The sequence below is a fragment of the Lipotes vexillifer genome, unplaced genomic scaffold (genome assembly GCF_000442215.2).
Source record: "Lipotes vexillifer unplaced genomic scaffold, Lipotes_vexillifer_v1.1 scaffold125, whole genome shotgun sequence".
Lineage (NCBI taxonomy): Eukaryota > Metazoa > Chordata > Mammalia > Artiodactyla > Lipotidae > Lipotes > Lipotes vexillifer.
The window spans coordinates 70395-95654 of record NW_006785403.1 but is presented as its reverse complement, the minus strand read 5'-3'; the positions used below and the strand labels follow the sequence as shown (position 1 = coordinate 95654).

The 25260-nt window shown below is 40.5% G+C and overlaps 1 protein-coding gene across 1 annotated transcript in view; it reads left to right on the top strand.

Annotated features, from left to right (window-relative positions):
* Positions 1-25260, top strand: part of ZCCHC2 (zinc finger CCHC-type containing 2) — a 46972-nt gene that overhangs the window by 1706 nt on the left and 20006 nt on the right. Inside the window, exons 2-6 of the mRNA XM_007457528.1 lie at positions 11367-11478; positions 14066-14142; positions 16411-16482; positions 19462-19574; positions 24980-25074. Of these exons, the coding sequence (XP_007457590.1) occupies positions 11367-11478; positions 14066-14142; positions 16411-16482; positions 19462-19574; positions 24980-25074 (469 nt within the window). The remainder of the gene's footprint in view (positions 1-11366; positions 11479-14065; positions 14143-16410; positions 16483-19461; positions 19575-24979; positions 25075-25260) is intronic.

The window sequence follows — 25260 nt, the reverse complement described above, 5'->3', positions numbered from 1 at the left end:
GGATGTTTGTTGGTCCTTTACTGAGGCATAAGTGTTTTCTAAAAAGTTATTAAACGCCAAAGTGTAGAAGACGAGAATTAAGGTAAGTCATTTGTCGCAAACATTAAAGAAAATAATTTTATTTGGCCACGAAAGCAATTTAACAATAATCTAGGCCCAATATAAAGTCCTTGAGCGTCACAATTTTACGGAGTAGTAGCTTTTATTTAGAGTAAAACCTGTACAGTAAGTTTATTTTCGTGGTTCACAACTATTTAAAAAGTATTTATTTGGATGCCATGTTAACTTAGGTGATCTCCAGGATGGAAAGGGGGAGTTTTTTTCACTCCTTGCTTGAAAGTTAATTAAACTTATATATCTGCTGTCGTTCAATACCTTGGAATTTAAACTGGGCATTGTATTTCTCTAATGGCTGTGTGGACCCAGCACCCATAGAATCAAAGGAATTTGGGGGCTGGAAGGGATTTAGGGATAATCTAGGCTGAACCCCTCCTTTTTATAACGAGGCTTCTGTGAAGTGACTAACTCACATTTTAGGACATACTTTATCAAACTCAGATGTAGTAACGCTAGTATCCAGAATTTTCTTGGTGAGCTTGAAATATTTTCCAATGTCTACTACTAGCACGCAACTGTGTATACTGAGGGTATAAGCCCTTACCACTCTTCAGCCTACTCACTAAAATAATTCCAAAAAAATCCTGCACCCGTCATTAAATTTAGAGAAGCAAGTCTGAACTCAGAAGCAGTACTTATATATCTTTAAAAAAAGTGTTTTCTTGTAATAGTATATATTGTAAAGATAACCTTAGAGTGTAGATACAATCAAAATGTCCCACAGTGGAGCAGTTTATATTATTGCATTCGTATCATTCCAACAAGGGTAACCGATTTCTGGTTTTAAAGCTGAGTCTTTTTTTTTTGCCTTTAAAATTTGCTTATAATGTGTTGGAAGGTGACTAGACAAGGAGAGAGAAGCACGAAAACCACAGTAATGAAATTTTTATCTTGACTGCAGTGTGTGGCCTTTTCTGGCAACCAGTGAGTGCTGGGAAGAGTGGACAGAGTGAGGCTGGGCATCCTGCCATTAATTTCAGCACATCATTACTTCTCAGGCAGTGCCTTGTGCTGTGGTCATCAGTAGAAGTGGGGGAATAAATAATAGGGGATACACACACTACAGGTGACACTGAAAGCTATTTCTGGACGTTGGTGTTGTGATGAACTTTTTTTCTCCAGTAGTTGTTTAGGGTTACCGTAACAAGTCACTTACGTCTCACTAAATTGTTACTGCCCCACACTTTCTGCTTGTTGGCGTGGACTCGGAGGCCCTCAGCTGTGGCCTGTTCTGGCCCTGAAGACATTTCCGCGGATCTTACTGCTCCCAGGCTCTCTCTCTCTAGAGGCGGCAGATGGGGGTGGATTGATTTCAGTCCCTGTTCACTGCAGTCCAACCCAGCTGTACCGCGGCCTTGCACCGTCGATGCACTAGGGGGAGGGAGGGCCCACCTCCGAGTCTGCAGGGAGGTGCCCGAGGCTCGCGCCCGAGGGCCGCGCGGTCACGCGCCGCCGCGGACCGGCGGACGGCGACTGGGGGCCGGTCCTGCGGGGCTCCTCCCCTCGCCCGCCCTGCAAGATGGCGGCCGTGCGCCTCCCACGTGACTGGCGCTGGGCCCGACCCCGAGGGAGCGGGCTGAGGACGGGCCGCGCTTCCAAGGGGGTGTCCCTTAGGCCTTCGCTGGGCGAGGCGGAGTTGCAGGGCCGAGCGAAGAACCCGGTGGATTGCATGGTGCACTCTGGGAATGGCAAAGGGGAGTTCTTGTGGCAGCCTTTTTTGGCCCCGGAAGTAACCTTTCAGACCCATACTTGTAACTTCTTCATTGCTTAGGAATAATTCTATTTCTTCACTAGTGTCTTAAGCATCACCTATATTAAATGGATGAAGTAGAGCTAAGTGTCTTTTAATTTTCTGTTAGAGTAAGGGTATACTAGCCATGACTTTTATGGGAAGTTTTAGGTTGGTTTGGCTGCAGCAAAGAATACAAACAGTTCACTTAATAAATGCCTTTTGGGAGAGGCTTTTAGAAGATCACAGTTAAGCAGTGACTATTTTAGTAGCAAATGGGAGCTATTGGGTATCCTCCTCCAGTTACTTATATTTTTCTCTGCAGTGGTTTTCTCAGGTAAGGAGAACTCGGGGAAAATCTCACTTATACCGTAAGTTAATATGCCATTAATTTTTCTGCAAATTAACTAATGCAATATATATCGTTTGCTTTTGTTTTTAATTACCTTTTGTGGGTTTTTTTTATGGGATGGGGGCAGGAAGTGTGTTGTAGAGGCTATCAAAGCCTTGAAGAGTGATAGCCATGTTTAGTATAGCACTAGACTTGGAGGCCTAAATTCCAGCCCTTCCACTTACTTTGTAATATTAACCAGGCCACTTAAATCCGTGAGCCTCACTCTGATCTGTAAAATGGGAATAATAACTTATTTTTAAGGTTATGGTGATTGAATTAAGGAGATATGATGCAAAATAATTCACATTGTCTTGAGCACAAATTCTTTGAGAATGACGTTCAGTGCGTTTTCTTTTCCACTAAGATGCAGCCATCCAGATTGTTACATCAGTTGTTTTCAGGAGTAGGTTTTCTTTTCTTTCTTTCTTTTTTAACCTAATAGAAGTGTATACATAATAGTATTTTCTGTATTCTCTATTACCATACCTCTAAATTGATTGGTGTTCAGGAAGGATAAGTAATTAAGCTGGTGTATGAGACACATTTGGGGCAGTTTTGTTAATTCTTACATTGTAAAGATCTGGTATGCTACAGATAAGCCCAAAGGAAGCATTTCTCTGGGTCACAAATCATTAAAATATGTATTTTCCCCATATTGGATTTGGGGATGGGAATAGAGAAAATACGTATTTTGAATTTGGGTTATCATGAACTCCCGTGCAACCATAATCTGCTTAAATCTTTTTCACATTTAGTTAGGATGATGTAAAGCTATTTTGCAGTTTTGTTAAGTTATGTAATTTTTCATTTATTTCAGAGTGCAGCCTGGAGTCCATGGATAATTAAATATTTTTATGCCTTTTTTAATAGAAGCTATTAAATTGGCTGATGTTTAAGCATATTTAATATTTTTGTTATTCTTGAGTAATATTAAGCTTAATTTTTTTTTTTTAAGAAAAGCAAAAAAAGCCTGAACTACTGTCAAAGCAGACTGAGTTTCACTTTTATCAACCGTGTTTTCCATTATGGAGGACTGTGTTGTCACAGCACTCCTTTTCTTCACAGAGAGCGCTTTGTTACACAAGCCGCCTTCATCCAGGCTGTGTAAACAGTCACTCCAGAAGGGAAGTGCCTAATCGGGTGTTTATGTTACAGGTGGCAGAGCTGCTGGGTGCTTGGTAGTCCGTTTCCTTCTGTTCTTCCTGTGCTCCAGGGAACATTTGGCTTTAATGCCCTTCTAAATGTCTTAGTTCATTAGACCTGTTTAATGCTCATTCAAGAAATAATTTGAGGTCAGGTTTAGGTTTTGAAGAGGTCATTTTTGCAAGTTATTTGGTCTTTCAAGTTTCAGACTGCCTAGTATTGAATAGGGATCTCATCACCATTTATTGCATGTAACTGCTGTGAAGATGAACGTGATAACGTACATGAAAATGCTTGGTAAACACGAGTGAGAGAGGTTAACCCGTCTGTCTATTGATGATTCCAAGAGTGGATAGCACAATTTGGTTGCAGTGGATGAACAGAAATACAGAAGCCTGAAGAGATGATAGGGGTTGGGTTACAGAGGGTCTTGAAGGTCAGATGAAAGAGACTGGTTGCAGTGGGAGCAGGTGGAAATTTGTGTGTCTCCCTGAAATGTTCACTGTCACTTTAAATTCATATGTATGAAAAGAATGCATCACTGATTTGTTAAAAAAAAAAAAGATCTTCCAGACTCATCCAGTTTTCTCAATGGTACCATCATATTCCTAGTCCCTCTGATTTGCTTGATAATCTTAATCCTCTCTACCCCTCATATGCTGAATCCCCCCTTTTCTCATCCTTGCTGACACCATTCTGTTTTGGGACTTTTACCTCTGATTCCCTTGCTTTCAGCCTTCCCACTTCTTACCTGTTGGATACCACTGCCAGATACATCTTCCTAAAGCAATATTTAGTCATACCATGTTTTCTTACAGTGACTGATGGGATGTGGTCTCTACTAGGTCTTTGGACTCAAAATCTTTCTTCTGCTCATTCCTCTCACGTCTGTTCTTTTATTCAAGGCTGACTCATGCCATCACCTCTTGCATGTTGTTCTCTGGAGTTGTCCGTATGGTAATCTTCTCCTAAGACTCTTTGCTGCCTCTGCATCCCAGTAGCGTGTATATTCTGTGTTACAGTTTCGGTACGTATCCTATGATTCTTTTTTTTTTCTTTTACTTTGAATTATTTTTAACTTAAAATCCAGGAGGGAAAGTCAATTTTATAAGTTCCCCAAAGACTCAGGCATCACGTCTCATTTTTTTATCAACATTGCATATATTGTAAGTGTTCAGTCAAAATTTCCTATGCTTAGGATATTTCAAATATAGCTCTGAAAAATACCATTATGATTAATTGCTGTAAGACAAAGTGCATCAGGAAGTGATTTTTTTTTTGTTGGGGGTGTTTGGTGAATTATCAACTACTTTATGGTTACTTGCAGCCATGTAGTATAGGCACAGTTGTTTGGGAAATAATAGAAGGAATTGTTCCTTTAGGTAGAAAGCATGGAACAGTATAGATTTGAACTGAGCTTCAATGAGTGAATGCTGAATAGTTGTGCTTATTCATTATTCTTTCAAAATCAGGCCGTGTGTTATGTACAGCACTCCCTAAATTAACTAAGCTTTTGTGTGTAGGGGTGCATATTGGTGCAAACCTATGGGTGATGTTTTGATAGGATGGAGAAAGTCACAACTTACAAACTGTATTATTGTTTGGGTAGTCGTAGTTACTGTCGCCCAAGTGTTGATCTCTGATCCGTGATCTGCTTGAGGGGTGGTAGGAGCCAGATGTGGAATTGAGATAGTACCTTGCTTATGATCTGAAAGTTAAAAACTTTGGTCACTCAAGTGAGCAGTTTATAATCTAAGAATTGTGGGGTTTTTATGTTTCTTGTTAGGAATGTTTAAATTGGGAGATTTAAGAAGCATAATGTTCCCTCAGTATAACTGATTTTTGTTTTGGATATCAAATGCTTGAAATTCTCTAGTGGTCCTGGAAGGAACAGCATGGTCGTGTGTCAGCCACAGTGCTGTGGTGTTTGGAGAAGCCTTCCTCAGGAAAGAGGTCAAACACTTACAGAGAGGGTGATGTTGAGTGGTTTTTGTTAGTTTGGGGAAGGTGCCTGTTCTCCCAGTTGGTATTAAACACAAGTCCTAATGCAGTGTTTCCCAACACTAATAATTACCGACCTATAAGTCACTTTCTGTGAAGGATGCTTCATAAGCTTTATAAGCTGCAATTTCCACATGGTCCCAGGAACATTTCTCCACTGGGGGTGAAGGCTGTGCTTTAGCTAGAAGTCCCTGCAGTGACATTTGGTGGTCAGGCTCCTGAGCCCAGGCTCACCTCCTACCAAGATCCTTTGGTGTCTCCTGTGGGGTAGAGCTGTGTAGGAGAGGGCAGTTCGGTCATATACGGGCTAGGGAGGAGACACACATCCTCATTAGATCCTTCTGTACCCATGCTCATGGGTGCGTTCTTTTCAGCTCATCCAAGAAACATTCTGGCAAACTGGGGATTTAAAAATCTGGGGGCTGCTAGCCCAGGGATGTAGCAGCTCTTGTTCAGCCTCCTAATTCCAGGGTAAAAGAAGAGATCTTTCCCCTCCTGTGGTAGGAGAGCAGAAGGTTAGTAAAGGAAACAGACGCTGATGTTAAAGAGGGGGGCACCCCAGCTTTGGTCTAGGCCAGAAGCCATTACCACTACTCCCTGCATTCTGTACCTTTGTAGTCCAATACAGTTTATATTTTTTCACCAGTCCACGTATCAGCTACAGATGGCGCTATTGAGGTTCAAAGAGCAGAAACACAAAGGGAGTTTCATAAACATCACATCCAGGCTGGTTCTCGGGTAAAAACTGTTGCCCTCACTTCTTTCATTCTCTACTCCCCTCATCCCCAGTAGGCTTTTGTATCAGTGTTCTTCTGCTAGATCTTCCCTAATTGTGCATCCTACAAGTGCAGTTCTCTAGAAAAGACGATGACATCGACAATTTTAATGTTTTTTATTTGTAATAAATTCAGAGTTCCCCAGAATACATAGAAAGTTACAGTGAATCAAGTTTCCCACTCCCATCTTTGTTTGATGCACCCAGTTCGAGGCCACTCCTGCTCTACACAGGTAGCCACTGTCAGTTCAGAGATGTCATGTTAGGAAGAATTTAAGAGCCAGGTCTGGTCTGTGGGCTGTGACGGCAAAGTGTATACACGGATTCAGTACATAGTTTAGCACTTCCTCCCACATTCAATAACTAGAGTGCGCTTACCCGTGCTTTAACATAGTGAATTCTACCACACTCGTCTTGCTGAATCACCTTATTCGCACATTTCTAGTTAAACAGTAAATTACATAGGAAGTGAGTCCATGATCATAGCAGAAATCCATACTGAAATCCATAGCAGAAATCCAAATGGCATACTGTTTCTAAGCTGCTGATTCATTGCTCCCTCCTTTCTGCACTGTTGGGTCAGTTTTGTTCTTTGCGGCATAACTTTAATACATTTACCATCCATGTTTCTTCTCACACCAGAACTTGCCTTTTATCAGATGCTATAGATTGATTCAAGGCATTTCTTTGGGTTGGGTTATACTGTTTCATTGAGTAAAGATGAGACAGATACTGCTTTTCTACCACATCCTCTCAATTAAAGAGACAGACAATAATTCTTAAATTCACCTCAGCTTCTTGCCTCTTCTTCTACCAAAATAGATGAAATTTCACATCTCAGTAATGTTTCTAATAATGAATCATTTTCTGACATTCAAAGGAAGACTTTCTATGAATCTTGCTTAAATAATAGCATATGCTTTAGGTACAATCCTGGTTATTTAAAGAAGAGAATCTAAAACCTAGAACTGTAACAGATTACCCCAAAACTTAGTGGCTTAAAGCAACAGCCATTTTATTATTATTTCTCATAATTCTGTGGCCCAGGAATTTAGACAGGTAACTAACAGCAGGGGCGACTTGTCTCTACTCCAGGATGTCTGGAGACACAGCTGGGGACTGGGGGCATCTCTACCCCTCTCCTCTTTCTGCATGGTCTCTGGCATGGCAGCCTCGGGAATTGCACTCCTCACAGGCTGGCTCAGGACTCCAAGAGCAAGTGTTCCCAGAGGCCCAGCTGCAAGGCTTCTTATGACCTATCTATAGCCATCCAGGAACATCCCTTCCATCCCATCCTACTGGTCAGTCAGGTCTCTAAAGTCAGCCCAGATCACTGGTTGGTAATTAGACCCACCTTTCAGTGGGAGGAGTATCAAAAGTATTTTTGGCTATCTTTCATCTACCACAAAAGCTTAATAAGGTGTTGTTGTTATATATACTAGTGTTAAATTCTAAGTCTGATTTGATGAGTGTAAAAACTTCTGAAGTTAGTAAAATTAGTAAAAAAAAACAAACTAAGAAATTCATTTTCTGCTTTTGTTTTTTGTTTCTTTCTTAGAAATAATGTCTTGGTATTTTAAAATGTACAGTCCGCATCAAAGGACTAGAGGGAATGTGTAGAACATTGGTAGATGAGCTAAAGTAAACCTACAGTTTGACCTTTGTTAAAGTAAAATGAGACCAGTGTGATCTTTGTTCTAATGATGTATTTTCAGAGAAGAATCTTTTTAGGACTGTCCCGTCACTTGACTATTTCACAAACTTTCTCCACATTTAAGAGATCTCAAGTATGTAATTGTGATGGCTCTACATGCGTAAAATTGAAATCTGAGCAATCTCTAGAATGAACGAGATATATTACATGACATGTGGATTTGAGCTAACCAGGAGCACGCCATAGGTCAGAAAAAGCTTTACACACTCAAATGAGTTATAGAAAGGAGAAGGGCACACACACACCAATGCTCTTTTTGTTCCTGTGCATTCTTTTGCCAGCTTAGAATTTTTAAACTTCGTCTTCTTAATCCAAGCAGAGAAAATTCTCCCACTTTCCACTTGGTCCTGATTCTTTTTGTAAAATGCCAATTCTGGCATGTCATCTATATTGCATTTGCATGGGAATCTGAACTTAATAGAAAAAGTGGGCGTAATTCCTTCCTGTACGATTCCATTGAACCAGTAGTTCTCAGATTTTATGGCACCTTCCTCTACGCAGAGCAAAGCACACGTGACAAGGAGAGGGGAAATGGCAGAACTGACCACTGTTCACGCTGGGACCAATAAACACCGTGATTCTGATCTCTGTAGCTCATGAGGCATTAAATTTTTGTTAAATTAATAAAATTTAAAATTTTATAGTTTCTAAATTTAGTCTAAATGATTTTATAGCTTTGGTACATGCTGAGACTTGGTGTTGGGAGGGGGCAGAAAACTTAATTAGTAGATATTTCATGGGTTGACAAACTTCGGTCCTTGGATAGAAGCTCAAATACCATTTTTCTGCCTATCTTATTAAACTAGGAGGCTTTTTACTTGGTTGTTAAATTGTGTTCTTTAAAGTAACTTCAGGCTTTAAAAATGTGATTTTGATTGTGAAGCAAACTACTTTCACACAGTTGCTTCAATATAAAATTTGTGGAGACAACATGATAAAATTATTCTTCTTAATTTTTTATTGTGGTAAAATATAATAACAAAATTTGCTGTTTTAACCTTTTCTGAGCGTACAGTTCAGTGGCAGTAAGTACGTTCACACCATTGTGCAACCATCACCACCATCCATCTCCAGAACTTTTCTTTCATCCCACACTGAACCTCTGTATCCATTAAGCAGCTACCCCTCATTCCCCTCTCTCTGAAGCCCGTGCTAGCCACCATTCTACCTTCTCCATGCATTTGACTACTCTAAGGTACCCCATACAAGTAGAGTCATACAGTATTTGTCTTTTTGTGTCTGGCTTATTTCACTTAGCATAATGCCCTCAAGATTCATCCATGTGTCAATTTTATTCCTTTTTAAGGCTGAGTAATGTTCAGTTGTATGTATACCACATTTTGTTTATCTGTTCGTCAGTGGACATTTGAATTGTTTCCACCTTTTGGCTGTTGTTCATAATGCTGCTATGAACATTGGAGTACTAGTTATCTGCTTGAGCCTCTGCTTTCAGTTCTTTTGGGTATATACCTAGGAGTGGAATTGCTGGATCATATGATAATTTTATTTTTTGGAGGAACTGCTGTACTGTCTTCCACAGTGGCTGCACTGTTTTATACTCCCACCAGCAATGCACAAGGGCTCCAATTTCTCCACATCTTCACCAGTACTTGTCTGTTTTTTGGATAATAGCCATTCTGATGGGTATGAAGTGGTATCTCATTGTAGTTTTGCTTCGCATTTCCCTAATGAAAACTGTTGTTTCTTTTATATTTTGCATTCATTTATATTTAAAGGTGTTATTTTTAATTCATGAACTGCATATGAACAGTGTGGAAAATACTCTCTATAAAATGGTTGACCTATTAAGCTAAACTTCCAGTTTACACAAGTATTTGAGAGGATTACAGTGCTTTATTTATATTGATTTTTTAAGTATTTACAGCAGTTTTAGGCCAATGTGGTTGTATTACTTTGTAGTAAATGGTTATATGGTTTGGGTTAGGAAATACATGATTTTGTTATTGTTAGAAGAATTCCTGTATCCACTTTTTTTTTATTCAGTAATATTGAAAGTTGGTGAATGCCATTCGAAAGTTGGATGTTGACTTAAGAGGTCAGTGCTCTCCTTCTTAAGTGTTTCTGTGTAGACAGTCTTTATTTCCTTGGGTTTCTAGAACAAGACATACTATAAGGCTGAAGCTTTGCTCCCAAGAGTATCTATTATGATGCCTTATTCCTAGAAATAGAGGTGTCAACTGGCAACCCACACTCATTGACAGGCCAGAATGAATGAGACTATAGAACAAAATATATATTTTTTAACATCTTTATTGGAGTATAATTGCTTTACAATGGTGTGTTAGTTTCTGCTGTATAACAAAGTGAATCAGCTATACATATACATATATCCCCATATCCCCTCCCTCTTGCGTCTCCCTCCCACCCTCCCTATCCCACCCCTCTAGGTGGTCACAAAGCACCGAGCTGATCTCCCTGTGCTATGCCGCTGCTTCCTGCTAGCTGTCTGTTTTACATTGGTAGTGTATATATGTCCATGCCACTCTCTCACTTCGTCCCAGCTTACCCTTCTGCTTCCCCGTGTCCTCAAGTTCATTCTCTATGTCTGTGTCTTTAAAGTAGGATTCTTGAAAAGTTTAGGGCCTTCTGTTTACTTCATTTCTCTATACAGTTAAAAAAATTAATGTATATTATTTATTGCAGATTTGCAAAATTGTAATTGGTTCCTGTAACTGAGATAATTTGGGTCTGAGTAGTGTTTTGAGATTCTGAACATAAAGGGGAGGATAAGGTGTGAGTTGTGATAAAGAACTGTGATAAAGCTGTTTTAATTTTTGGCTTACCCAGTGGGTTAGAGTAACAATATATACAAGACAGTACTTGAATTCTGAGAGCTGTGTGTAAGATTAGCATGCTCTTCATTACTCCAAGTAGCAGTTCTGGGGTGAAACTTACCTCTGGTTCACTAATGGTAGCGATTGGCTGAGCAAATTCAGATTTAGAGCACCCGGTTGCTATTAGATGGTTTAACATTAATAGTAAGGTCATTGTCCACACACATTCTTGTTTAGAATTGTGTATTGATGATACTTTTTCCTAACAAAGCATCTTGTTAGACTGTCACTAAGACCAAGTAATGAATAAAAATTGCATAATTATATAAAAAATACAAATACCCTTACATCTGGGAAATAGCGTAAAGGGTACCATCTTTTTATGTTTATTTCTTCGATCCTGCTTCACTTTGGTAAAGAATTGACATCATTGGCAGTTCTGAATAGCAGTTTGCAAGATGTCCCAGGAAACTGGGACAGTAAATAATGGATAGAATATTGCCATTAAATGAAGATAAATATTGATACTTCTTTCCCCACTGCTCTGACCCTGTACCTTTCTGCTCTTAATGTGTAATCACCTACTTTATCTCTAAAAATTGCTATTAAAAGTAAGACTTTAATCTGGTTTATTTTTGTGGCATTCACTATTCTTAGTCCCTGATATAGATTAACATGTGCCCCTCTTTCTCCTCTAGAATGACTCTGTTCATGGTGATTATATGCAAAGTAATGAGGCCAGTTTAATGGAACAAGCCCCGATACCTCATGATGGACTTACTGTGGCACCTCATAGAACCCAGCGAGAAGGTATGCTGTATTTTTCCTAAACTTTAAAACATCTGTACACGAAAAGATTGCAGAGCGCTACTGACATTGGTTAACTCACTCCTCTTTCTCCTTTTTGAAGTAGAGAAATCCTACAGGTCCTGGGTTTAGCTCAAATGCCAGCCCTCCCACTTCCTTGACTCTGTGTCTGGGCTCTGGCTCTGCAGCCCCTGGCCTGTCCCAGCCCATGCTTACTTGGTTCTGCCTTGTGGTCCCTTGTCTTAAATCTGATTGCATACTTCTGGAGGACAGAGACCTTAACCTACTCCCAGAGTATTAGCATAGTGCTTTATCTGTAGAACGTGCTCGGTGTTTACTGAAGAAATTAATTTTACAGAAGTTCACTGCAAGAGAGTGAAGAAATTCCTTACAAGCCTGTTCTTCCTGCAGTAATGCAGTTTTCAGGGGGACTGGGTGGAGGAGTGAAAGGACATTGCCACTTGAAAAGAAATGAGTTCAGATATTCTCTTCTCCTCACATCTGGGGAGTCCGTTAACCTGTATTGAGGGAAATTTGAAATGGCAAATGTAGACTGCCACCTGGGTGGTCTTGGAAAGGTGAAGGATGTACAGTTAGCGTCACACTCAGTTATAACAGCTTTGAATTGATGTCGTTTTGCTTCCTTTTAATTCCAGTAATAATCCTTTCGTGTAATGCATTTTTCCTCATGGAAGAAAAATAGGTGTGAATGTTTAATGTTTAGAAAATGTTTACAGAATTACCACTTCTATTCAAGACCATTAAACTACTCGAATCATGAATGAACTGCTTCAGCCAGGCTCAGCGAGCCTACCAGTAACCTAGGGCAGAGTTTGGTTTTGCCGTGAAGGTCCCTTTTTAAAAAAAAGTAAAGATATTTAAAAAAAAAAACATAAAAAGACTACATCAAAAAGGTAACAGTTAACTGTAACGTACTCATAGATGGTTTTTCCTTTATTCTTAATTTGTAAACAAACGTACACAGTCCATGCTTTTCAGTTTTAATTTATGAGCATTAGGGGATCTCCCGTTATCAGCCATTCCTCACCACATACTCCTTTGTTTTCCTCATCTTGATTCTGATAGATCACAGCAGGTATAACTTGAAATCAAGGCTGAAGCCATAGCAGTGTTCCCGTACCCACACTGCCCCAGTGGTCCCCTTCCCTAGAAGTAAAGCTGCTTCATATTTTGGAACATTGATTAGTTCAGGTGGTTTTTATTTAATAGCATCATCCTTCACATAGTTTAATAGAACAGCTTTTGGAAACGGCAGACTCTCACTTCCCCACTTTGGCTTTTATCATACTGCAGCAGTTGTGAGCAATTGAAGGCTTCTCACCTGGCTTCTGAGATTTCCTTTTGTCCCATTCTCAACATTTCTCACCCACCAAGGGAAGTTGGTCCAGAAGCAGGCCACCAAACACTATACATTTGGAAAGTTAACACAAAATACTGGTAATGGTATCTCCTTAGTTTATTATACCTGTTTACCAGCAAATTTCTGTAATCTTATGTATCCTTCTTTCGCAGTGCCCACCTTCTGTGATCTACAGCAATCTTAATTCTTCCTGTATACTTTTGTTACTTTGTATCTTCTGCTTCGCCTATTTTAACTTCTTCTTTTAAGGCAGAGTGAGTCCTTCCCTTTTCTTCTCCATCTCCTGTCCCCTGAATCCAACAATGACCTTCTGTTGAGTCGCTTTCCTAACTTCTTCCCTGTGCCCTTTATCATCTTCATGACTATTTCTTCTACTTACACTGTGAGCAACAATCTTTTTTTTTTTTTTTCCTTAAGTCCTTATATTATGCTTAGTAGACTGACGCTTTTCAATTTGTAAAGAGATGTACTTGCTAAGGTGATAACTTTTACTGAAGGATGTATGAAATGAGTAGTTTGGGGATTTGCACTTTTGCTTATTACTTCACGAGTAAGCTGCCCATCTTATCTAGTTCAGTTCAGAGTAATTGTTCTTAAGCCATTAATGTAATTTATAATCACTATTTTATCTGTACAATAAATTGTGAAAAATGTTGCTACAGTGAACCATCATAGTTTGTTATAATGTTAAGTTTTGTGTTACTGTTATACGATATTAAGGGTCACATTCGAGAAAAACAATTTTTAAATTCTCAATTGGAAGGAAATTTTTACCAGTTCATATTACTTTTGAAGGGTTTTTCCCCCCCAATTTAAAAAAAAAAACATTTTCTAGTTTACACCTAATATGCATAAATAACCGAATGACTCTAAAGTGCTGTATTTGTGGTAATCTGAATTAACAGTTCTGAAGATTTCATCTAGAAAAATAATCTTCACTGCAGGCGCCTTTTATTATTTATCTTTGGTGCTTAGCAGAGTGCTTGAAATGACTTCAGCCATTTAGCATGCTTAGTGGATATAGAAACAAATTACTTCACGGCTGGACAGCACATTGCTGTGCTTCTGGGGTTTTTTGTTTTATTTCATGATTAAGGCTAGTAGTAAAGATGAAGATAAATAGCTTAATCGTTTGGCTTTGTCAGGTTGGGTAACTGAAATATGTATCTAGTCTCTGTAGAGCAAGTGAGCATGTTTTCTTTCTTTCAGCTGTACACATTGAGAAGATAATGTTGAAAGGAGTCCAGAGAAAAAGGGCTGACAAATACTGGGAGTACACCTTCAAAGTAAGCTACTCTCATCACCCAAAAAGATATCTCATACTATGTTAAATGATCTCTTGGAAAGAATGAAAATTGATCTTTGGAACAACTTAATGGCAGGTTTGCCAATTTAAGGGAAGCTATACCCATGTCTGTGTTTGTCTGAATTAAGGGAATGTACTGTTTTCAGTATATACTGCGTGGTTTGCCAAGTGTTAAAAATTGTATTGCATTAAAGTTACTCTGACAGTTTTATTAAAAAGAAATAAGAGCCTTAGATTTAAGGTGTAAGATATATCTTTAAAAAGTGAAAGTAAACATTCACCAGTATTTTTAAAAATCAAGATCACAGGCATTGTCTTTTCCTGGTATTTTTCTCCTCCTCTTCTTTCTCCAAGGCTTTTATTTTCTGGCCTTTGTTGGCTTTTCTTATCTCTAATTTCTCTGCTGTCATTCTGTCCTTCACACAGCTTTCTGATTAACTGCAGAGCCCAGCTCTGTTAGTCCCCGCGGCTCCTTTTTGCCTGTTGACTGTGATGTGCATTCCGTGTCCGCGTCTTCCTTCCTCCCTGCTCGGGCTTTGATGTCAAGCACTTTCTTCTGACGTGGGACTGCCCACGCCTTGAAGTCACATGGAAGGACGCTGTGTTTCTGTGCATCCTCACTTCACTTCCTACCCAAAGGAGTTGCTTGCCCAACTTTAGCTGTACTTGCCTCACAAAGTCATTTCTGATCCTCCAGCAGAATGTTTTTTCATTCATCCCAGGTGTACCACCATCATCCCTTTCCCAGATTCTTAATTTGGGTTACATGATTTTTCTTTCCAGAAGGCTGTCATCTCATAGAGAGCAGGAATCTTCATCCTCTGCATCTCGCCATATCTGACTTGCTTAGTACATTAGTTGGAGTTTCAGGACTCTGGCTTCTGCCTTCTTCTGTGAGAAATATCCTTAGTTTTCAAATTTTAAGTCCTTATCTCCATGTTTCACCTACGTTTTGTAACGTTTAACACAAGCCCCCCTGCTCTTGTCATTCAGTTAGACCAGCTCTCCTTTGTTGCTGGAGCTCTAAGCGCATTCCTTCCTTAAGGCCTTCGTTGTCCACTGGCTCTGGAACGATATTCCCCCAGACCCTGGCACAGCTGATGTCCCTTCAGCTCACAGGCTCGACGGCCCCTACTCTGAGGCTTTTCTTGGCACCCCTCTGACGTGCTTCTCCCAGCTCCTGCTGCGTGCCCAGCTCGTTTTCTTTGGAGCACTGATCACTGATGGAACTCCTTGTGCATTCATTGGCTCTAGTCTGACTCCTGCACTAGACTCTGACCTCAGCCAGCAGAGGCTTCACTGTCTTGTCCACTCCTGTATCCTTTCATAAGAACAGTGTCTGACACAAGTAGCTGCTCAACAAACATTTGAATAATTAAAAATCATTTAAAAGATGTGTCAGTTAATAAGGATATTTGTTTGAGCGTTGCTAGATAAAATTTTGTATGTATTCTTAAGTATCTGGTTAATTGTGGCATGATTGGTTGGTAAGGCTTATGTATTAGCATAGTTCAAGTATTCACTCAGCTCAAATAATTGTGAAGTAGAAATTATTAGTGGGCTACCATCGAATCCACTGAGTTAAAGGTATTCAAGAAGTAGGTGGGTAATAGATTTTAGTTCTGGCTCTTCTGCTTACCTAGAGTTGAATCTAAGTAAGTTAACCTTTTTGGGTTTTAGTTTCTCCATCTGAAAACGGAGGTAGTCATGTCTGCCCCATCTACGTTAATAGGATTGTAAAGCATTAAGATAAAGATGAAATCTTTTCATAAACCATAAGTCCCCATAAAAATGCAATACAGTACTATCAAAGAAGGGCAGTAAACTTGGTATTTCTCTTAAGAATGTATATTTAATTAAAGTTCCAGGAGATCGAGTTTTTCTTTTTTCTTGGGGCATAGATCTGTGCTGTCGAAGTGTCATTTTAGAGTCCCTACAATGTCACCAAGAGGAACCTAAGACATTTCCCTTTCTGAAAAATTACTAAAGTATAGTCACATTTTTAGAAGACAGCTTGTTTTGAAAACCATGCGCTTTGAAAGGAGTTATTAAAATTTTTTAAAGTAGAATGTCAATATGCAGTTAATTTTAACAGTTTTGAAGAAATTATGACAATACCAGATTTTTATATTTCTAATTGTTAATCTTGATAAAGTTAAAGTAAGGTCATTTGTGTTACACATGGCTTTTTTCCAGTCAGTTCCTGCCTAAGAAATAACTGTATAACGTGTTTTTTTTTTTAAATCAGGTAAATTGGTCTGATCTTTCAGTCACAACAGTAACAAAAACCCACCAAGAACTACAGGAATTTCTGCTGAAGGTAAAAGTATAGATTTTGTTGTTAAAACGATTTTTATGTGATATACAGCAGGGGTCCCCAGCCCCCGGGCAGCGGGCAGGTAGCGGTCCTCGGCCTGTTAGGAACTGGCCGCGCAGCAGGAGGTGAGTGGCGGTGAGCGAAGCTTCCCCTGCCGCTCCCCATTGCGCCCCATCGCTGTCATCACTGCCTGAACCATCCCATCCTACGACCCCCCGCCCCGGTCCATGGAAGAATTGTCTTCCACGAAACCGGTCCTTGGTGCCAAAAAGTTTGGGGACTGCTGGTATACAGAATCCAAAAACCTTAGTACCAAAACAAACACCAGGAAAATTAAAGCGTGTATATAGAGGCTGGCTTACAACTCTTCATGAACAATGATGTAGAAAATGTCATGTTATTCTAAACATAGATTTTGTTACCTTACATTACCAATATAAGGAATTGATGGTTTTCCACATTAAAAAAAAAAAAAGCGGGGTGGGAACCTTATTCCTGGTTCCTTGCTGAGATGTATATTGTTGGTGGCTCTGTGCCTGGCGCCCGACAGGGTCTCTCCTCTGGGTTTCCCTAAACTTTATCTACTGTTTGTCTTGACAGATTTCATTTTTCAGTCACAGAATTTCTCTAAAGGCTTAGGTGTTTTTTAAAAAAAAATGCAGCCTGAAATAAATAATTTGCTCTTCAGAATCACAGTAATTAATGGTCCCCCTGCTTAGCCAACATCTGAATATAGTGTTTTTTCCATAGGACCAATGCCTTATCAGGTTGTATGAAATAATTGGCAACTAGCATACTTCTAGGAATGAATTGCTGATTATGAAATATCCTTTCAAGTTTACCATATGTCTCTTTTCCTTTTCATCTTCCTTTTAAAATCATCTACAAAAGGTAAGAGATTAAGCTGTCCGCTTGACAACCTGTACATACTAACAGTCTTTAACTTCTGTGGAGGCTCATTGAACTGCACCTAAAGTTTGCTATAGTGAGAAAGGTCAGTGAGTTTGCTGTAGTGAGTTTGAGGTCAGTGCTTTCCAATCCTTTTTTCCATATCAGTAGTAGCCTCTCTGTCCTCCACATCCTGACCTCCTTCCCTTGCTGCTCCTTGACAGCTGTGTCTGGCACCTGTGTTGTTTCTCCTTGCCAGAAAGGAAGCTCCGTGAAGGCAGGGTTCTCGTTTCATCCTCACTGCTGTATCCACAGTGCCAGAAACAGCACTTAGGACAGGGTCGGAGTTTGAACTATATGTTGACTCAATGAATGAATGGATTAATGAGGAGAGTTGCAAAAACCAAATTGTAGTGAGATTTTGTAGATGGTTATCCGTCAGGCCTCAGTGTTGTTAAAGAAAAACTTGTACTGAGGTGTGAATGCCTTCCAGCACGCTGAGCTTGTGCTGTGGCTGAGCCGGGGCCCCAGAGGTGGGGGACTGGGTATGCTGGAACAAAGACCAGGCAGGTGAGAAAGTTCGAGTGACTGGTATAGAAGAGACATGTATTTTTAGCGAATATGCCTTCCTCTAGGACTGGAAGTAGTCCCTGGATATTGAAGATAAAAGCGCTTGAAAATAAATCAGTTTGCAAATACCAATGGCTGCATATCCGCACTCTGCCCAGTCACATGAGCAGTCACTGACCAGGTGAAAATGAATATATTCTCACCTTCCTGTGTTTAGAAGAGCCATCAGTCATTCGGTAGTTGAAATAAGCTTCTCCACTGAAGCTGGTTTTGGCTGTGTACAGATATTCAGGAGAAATTGTGTTTAAAATGGGTAATGTGATATATGCCTAATGTTCTAAATCTGTATTAAAATGATAACATCAAAGTATAAATACTGAAATGAATGGTCATTTCCTTGTTTGGAAAAATGTGTAGATCCAGAACGTGTTTTTTCCTGTTAGTGGTCTGAGGATGTGATTTACACAGTGGGTGTGTGGAATGCCAGCAGAGTGTTTGACCTTACCACGTTAATAAAAGGGCCAGGACGGGCTTCATTCTGTTATAACATCTTGATTCCGTAGTCTTACTGTGCCTAAAATAGTAATACTTACGCTACCTTTGTTAAATTTTCCATTTCTGAATTGTTGACTCAAAATGCTTATTTGTCAGAAGAATACTTACTTTGGGTTCTCCAATTAAACATTAATATGTAAACTGACAAATTTGTATAGATTGTTATATTCCCGTGGCACCTTAGATAAATGTGTTAATGGTTCTATTCTTAATGTTAGTGAAAGTGACTGCAGTTCACAAGTTAATTGCGAAGACTAGTTATCAAAAGTCAAATTTAAAACTTTGACTTCTTGAAAGACTTGGAAAATTAGTTTTATAAGGGATCAATTTATTAGACATTTTAATAGGTAAACTAGTTAATAATAACAAAGTTTTAAGTCATTTTATTTAATTAAAAATTTTTCTTGGTCAACTGATGATTTTTTTGTGATTTCTTATACATGGCTCTGAGGCCACCTCCATCACACTGAGGAAATGGTTACTAAACCTCCAATTAATCTTTTTATGTAAGATTCTGAGTGTTCACCCCATCTTTCACACCCAGGTCTTTATTTGGTTTGTAGCGTTGACAGGCTGACATGGCCTGAGGTTCACACGTGACATAGAAGGCACAAAAGTGATAACTACAAAGGCGGAGATCGCAGTTTTCAGAATACTATTTGAGGATAAAAATAATACTCCCTGTGCCCTGCTTAAGGCTCCATTTCACTAAAGAACCTTGTTGCGGTGTCCTGGGATGGGAGAGGAGTGCCGGCGGGCCCAGAGCAGGCTTAGCGCTGCCAGCACCCTCGGCCCCTCCCCTTCCCTCGGGACCCCGCGGTGCCCTGTGCAGTGCCGCTTTTCGGGAAGATTTAGAAAAGGAACTGCTTTGGGATGATTTCTGAGTAGGAGGCATTCATCTTCCTTTTGTGCCTCTGTTTGTCAGTAAATGAGAAACTTAACGTTGGTCGTGCGGTTTTTCTTTCCTAGCTTCCAAAGGAGTTGTCCTCAGAGACTTTTGACAAGACCATCTTAAGAGCCCTGAATCAGGGCTCATTGAAGAGGGAAGAATGGCGGCACCCTGACCTGGAGCCCATCCTGAGGTAACGGTTCACTGGCACCTCCCCGGCAGCCTCACAGGCTGGGCCACGGCCATTCCGGGGCTGAGAATGGAGTTCTAGGGGAGATCACAGAGATTCCTCCTCTGGAGTACTTTTCAGAATGGACTTTTTATCCTTGTGTTATTTAGACCTAGGCTAGTAGTAGACACCAAACGAATTTCTCATATCCTTGTACTTTTCAGCTGTCTGTTATCATAAAAATCGTTTCTAAAGTATGCAGATATTCAGTGAAACCTCTTATTTTCACCATAAAATATTTATTGAAAGAGGCCCTTGTCCAAGAGCTCAACTTTGGAGATGGTTTTGGATTTAAGTTGCTGAGTAAGATTAGGCTAATGGGTGGGAGAGTGAAGGGCGGCCGAGCTTTGCAGTGTGGTTTTGGTCATTGTTGGCGCTCATCCCTCTCTGAGGGCCCCCCTTTAGGAGAGAGAAACTAAGGAATAATGGCCAAGGAAACAAATGCTGTTATACTGGAAACTTGCTGTTATTAATAAGTAAAATAAGTGAAAGCAGTGTTAGCGCATGTGTGGCTTAGACGCGGGGCTTAGGTGAGACTGATTTGCCCTCTGAAGCTAAGCGGGCCCAGCCTGGGAGGAAGACTTGCTGAGGCAGAGGTGTGAGCCTTTTCATGCAGTGACCCTCCTGCTGCCCCCAGGCCCCCTGAGTATTCTCAGGATGGGGTGGGGCTGGGGACAGAAGCAGAAATCCGGGAGGGAGGGTCGGGGAGCAGCCTCAGGGGAGCGCCCATCCCGTGCAGCCCAGCGCATGATGGGCTGTGAGGAAAGCGGGCCGGGCCGGCGGGATTTTAGAGTCAGAAGGCACCAGCCCGTTCACTGGAGGGCGGGCATCCCAGAGGGCACAGTGGGAGGGTCCAGAGAAGGCCGAGGAGAAGTGGGAGGGGCTGGGTCTCTTGGGGGTGGGCACAGAGAGCATTCCAGGGCTGAGATGGGGTGGGGTTGGGTGAGGAAGAGTTGGCTGAACTCGAGTCCCCTGTGCTGCTGCTCAAGCATCGGTGGCGTGTGCATCCCTGGGGAGCCTGTTAAAGGGCAGAGTCATGCCCCACAGTACTGGGGTGAGCGCAGTGCTGGGATTCTAGGCTGCTGGAGGCGCGTGGTCCGCAGAGCACGCCTTAGAGGGTGGCGCGCTCTCAGGCCCCCGCACATACAGGTGGCTCAGGAGGGGCTTGTGTAGCTGTGATACGGGGGTGGGGGGTGGCAGCGCGAGCCTGGTGTCTGCGCTGGGTGACAGCCTCTGGGGAGGGAAGTCATTCGCCCCCCCAGGTGATGGTGGTGGGAGGCCTGGCCTAATGTTCCAGAGGGTGCACACATGACAGGTGGCCCGGCAGGGCGTGGGGCCCAGACGGGGTCAGGAGGGCGTATGCTCAGGGCTCCGAAGGGAGAAGCAGTGACAGTGGGAGACAGATAAGCTTACTACAGGGGGATGGGCCTAGTTAGGGTATATATTAAGAATCATGAGAACCAAGTTTCTCTGTTGGAGAAGAGAGTTATGGTATGGAAAGGAGAAAACCAGAATGAACCCTGGAGTGTCTCATTGGAATTGAAGATACCGGTGCAGACTCATGATTTTTAGTATATATAGGTAGATACAGAAATAAATGTGGTTGTGTGTGTACACGTGTGTTCCCTGGCTCTGGTCATTGAAAGGGTCTGGAAGCAGCCACACCCCAGTAGCGGTGGGCATCCCTGGTATCCAGAGCTTGACTTGTAACTCCGTTCTCCACTGAACAGAGCTAGGGCTCCTTGGAGGAGAAGCTGATTGCAGGGCTGGAGGAGGAAAAATACAAGATGAGCCCGTTGTGCCAGAGAGCAAGGAAGCGCTCAGGGAATGTTTGGCTTGGTCACAGGACAAAGGCCAGCTTGAAGGGGCTCCTGGTGGTCAAATCTGGAGCAAATTGAACATCAAAATAAATAAGAACAGTAACATTGAATAAAATAGGAAACCATGGGTCCATGTTGAGATAAATAATAAACGAATAGATTGAACGTTTGAGGACTAGGACATTTACATTGTCAAAGTCATTCCCCAGAGCTTCTTACTTCTAAACGAGGGAGAATAACCCTGGGTGGAGAAGTCTGACAGATGCTACTTGCATCCAGGAGAGTGAACTTGACTCAGGATCGCCTACCGCACAGTAGGCAGCAACGAAGGAGCACTGCCTCACTCCTGTGATATTCCTGCTGTGAACCTAATCTCGAGGAAACAGCAGACAAACCCTAATTGTGATCATTCCACAAAATATCTGCGCTGTCCTCTTAAAGCCAGGACAGTCGAGGGAGGGCTGAGAAGATAGCACGGCTAGCTGGATGCAGCACAGGATCTGAACTGGGTCTTTGTGGTAAAAAGGATACTTTGGGATCAATTGGCAAAATTTAACTAGCATCTGGGGGTTAGGAGGTCACAATTTATCAGTGTTAACGTCCTGATTTTGATTGTAGGAGAATGTCTTTGTAGGAATACCCATGTTTCACCCGGTGTTGGGGCAGCAGAGGTCAGTTATTTATGGTTTAGAAAGAAAATTCTCTTTATTTGCAACTTCTCTGTAAGTTTGAGGTTTTCAGAGGGAAAAAAATACTTCCACAAGGAGCCACTTTCAGAAATTTGGCTCTTGACCAACACCACAATTAAGAAGTATGTGTTGGACTCCTTGTTATAGTGTTTAGGATTCTCCTCATATGATCTCGTGTGTGTGTGTGTGTGTGTGTGTGTGTGTGTGTGTGTGTGTGTGTGTGTGTGTAGCCTTTTTACTATAAAGATGTTATTCAAGCTATTTGTGGAGAATGCAAAGGAAGGTGTAATGTGAAAAGTCCCTAATATCCCTTTCTTCAAGTCTAGTCACTAGAAGTGGCCTTCATTAAAAAATTACATACCTTTCCAAAAATTTTCTGTGCATGTACACATCCCTGAATTTGTGTGTTTGTGTGTATTTCCTTTGCGCAAATGAACTCTCCTTTGCACACTTTTTTGCCACTTAGTCTTTTCATTAAATATATTGGACATGGTAAAGCATCAGTACATGTAAAAAAGATTGCTACCTCATTTTTTATTTGCTACATAATGTTCCATTTTTAGTTGTACCATAATTAAACTAATCAGTGTATTTTATGGCTGTTTTGGTTCTTCCTAAATATTTTAAAGCTACAAGAATATTACAGTGACTGTCCACATATATGTTTCTTAACACACTTCTCTGTAAGAGAAATGTCTGGAATTGGAATTTTTGGTCACAAGTACAGCGTGCACTTTTTAATATGCGGTATTTCCAGATTACTTCTCAGGAGGCAGCAGCACTTTATACCCTCAGAAGCCTTGTTTTTGCATCTCCTCCACACCTCAGCAGACATACTCTCAGCTTCTCATCTTTTCCAGTCTCTCAAAAAGGAAGACTGTGTCTCATTTTAATCTGTATTTGAGTGGCCATTTGTACTTTCCTGTGAATGAATTTTTCAGTCCCTTCCACTTTTTTATTGATTACTAATTTGTAAGAGTTATTTGTTAGGTAAAAGAAAGGAGCACTGTTTGTCATTATTTCTTGACCATGCAGAAGGTTTAAATTTTTATGTAGTTGGATTTATCAGTCTTTTCTCTTACGGGTTCAGGGTTTTGTGTCCAGCTTGAAAAGACCTTTTCTCTTCAAAAGTTATATTTTTAAAATGTTTTCTTCGTAATACTTCCTTTTAAAAACATCTTTGATTCTTTTGTATGGCTAGCCTGTGGTCTCAACACCATTAATTGGATTTTAGGACACTTATTCTCAGTTTGTGAATTTTAGATTAGTATCACTATAATTCATTTAAGAAATGTAGCAGTTATAAAGGAGGGGGAGAAATGAAAGCAAGAGGTAGGTAATGAATTTATAAGTGAAGTGGAGATTGGATTGGTACAGGACATACTGCATTTACTTCCAAGTACACTGTAAATTAGGAAAATGAAGATATGGCACTGAAATGTACATTTGGGGTTGGAAGACTTCTGTTATGTCAAAATGTAATCCTGTTTTTCTTATTTGATTGCTTGAGTAGTTTATGGCCACTTTGGGTTCTAGTTGGGTATAACTGCCATCTTGTGGTTATGCAGCAATGAACCCTGACTTGAGTCTGTATGCTGATTCCAACCAAGCCCCTGCCTTTATCTCAGGTGTGGTTTTCCTATACTGGATATGCCTGTACGTTTGACCAGTTAATTTGGTTCGTAAATGTAACTGGGCAGTAGATGCCTTTGGATTTTAATCCTCAGCCTTAGGTAATGTGTTCAGACCTGGAAATTTAGATTAGCTCCATACTTTGTATCTCAGTTTCTCTTCCATCTCTTCATTTCCTCCCTTTGTCTTCCTATTGAATATTTACCTCCACATTTGAGAACCAAGAAGCAATTTTGTCTAATGCACAAGGCAACTTTGGTCCATAGGGTCATCTCTTGATATGGTATTTTGATGATTTTATAACTAATCTGAATGATAGGTACAAAACCTTGGGGAGACATTAAGAATTAAATTTTTAAATGAGCATTTAAAATGTTCAAAAGTAATGGAAGGGGGTTTGGATGTTGAGCAGGGTAACAGTTTAATATGCGTATACTATTTGAGTGTCATAATCTTGAAGAATGTTAGTATATTCCCTAAGAGGAAATCGGAACTGAAAGGCCAGATAGCTTGTTTAGGGTGATTCAGCTTTTAAGCGATTGAGCTGGTATTCAGATCCCAAGTAAACTTTGCATTAGACTGTGCTGTAACTATGCCCCTTTTTGCAGAGTCCCTTTCGTAGGGAAGACCTCCAGTTGGAATCTTTTAATGACATTAATAAAGCATGAGGAAAGCTGTTTTTTAAAGATAACAGCTTAGAATTGTGGTATGATACATATTGAGGTGAGTTATCAGTCATACCTTAGTCTGTAGTAATACTTGTAACTAACTTGGCCGCTGCGTTCCATTCGTAGTTTCCAGAACTCCTGCATCCCGAACTTCCCAACCTCTTACTTTCAGACTGCGGGAAGGTGCCTTCATGGTACACCCAAATGATGAAAAGTAACACCAAGAAGAAGGGTAAAGAAACTGAAGTTGTTTTTCTGAGCAGAAAGGCGACTCTTGGACCACTTGGGTAAAAGGCTGAAGTAATACACAGTTGGTTAGAATTGAAGCGTTACCACTAGATTATATAAAATTAAAAATAAGCCTGTTTATTAGATTCTTGTAAATAAGTCTTTTATTCACTTCCTCCTATGGGAAATACATTAGAAAATAATATTCTTTTCCTTAGGAAAACAGTTTTTTATACCTGAATTAAACTGCCACTGGCTTTGTTTACAATCTAAACTATCTCGTGGATTTATAGTACATGAAATTAATGAATGTCTTTTCTTTTTATATGCAGGCAGCTATTTTCAACTTCATCACGAGCTTTTCTACAGAATCAGAAAGTACACAGTTTTTTTCAGTCCATATCATCAGACCCTCTACACAGCCTCAGTAAGTGTCCCTCTGCTTCTCTGTAGAAATTTGGCCTTTTCCTTGCTTGGATCTCTTGCTTTACCATGCCATCTTGTATGGGATTGTCATTTTAGTTAAGGTCAAGGAATAGTGGCATACAAAATTAGAAACATTTGTAGTTTTTAGTGAATTTTACACTGCAGTTTTAAAGAAGATAACTTAAAA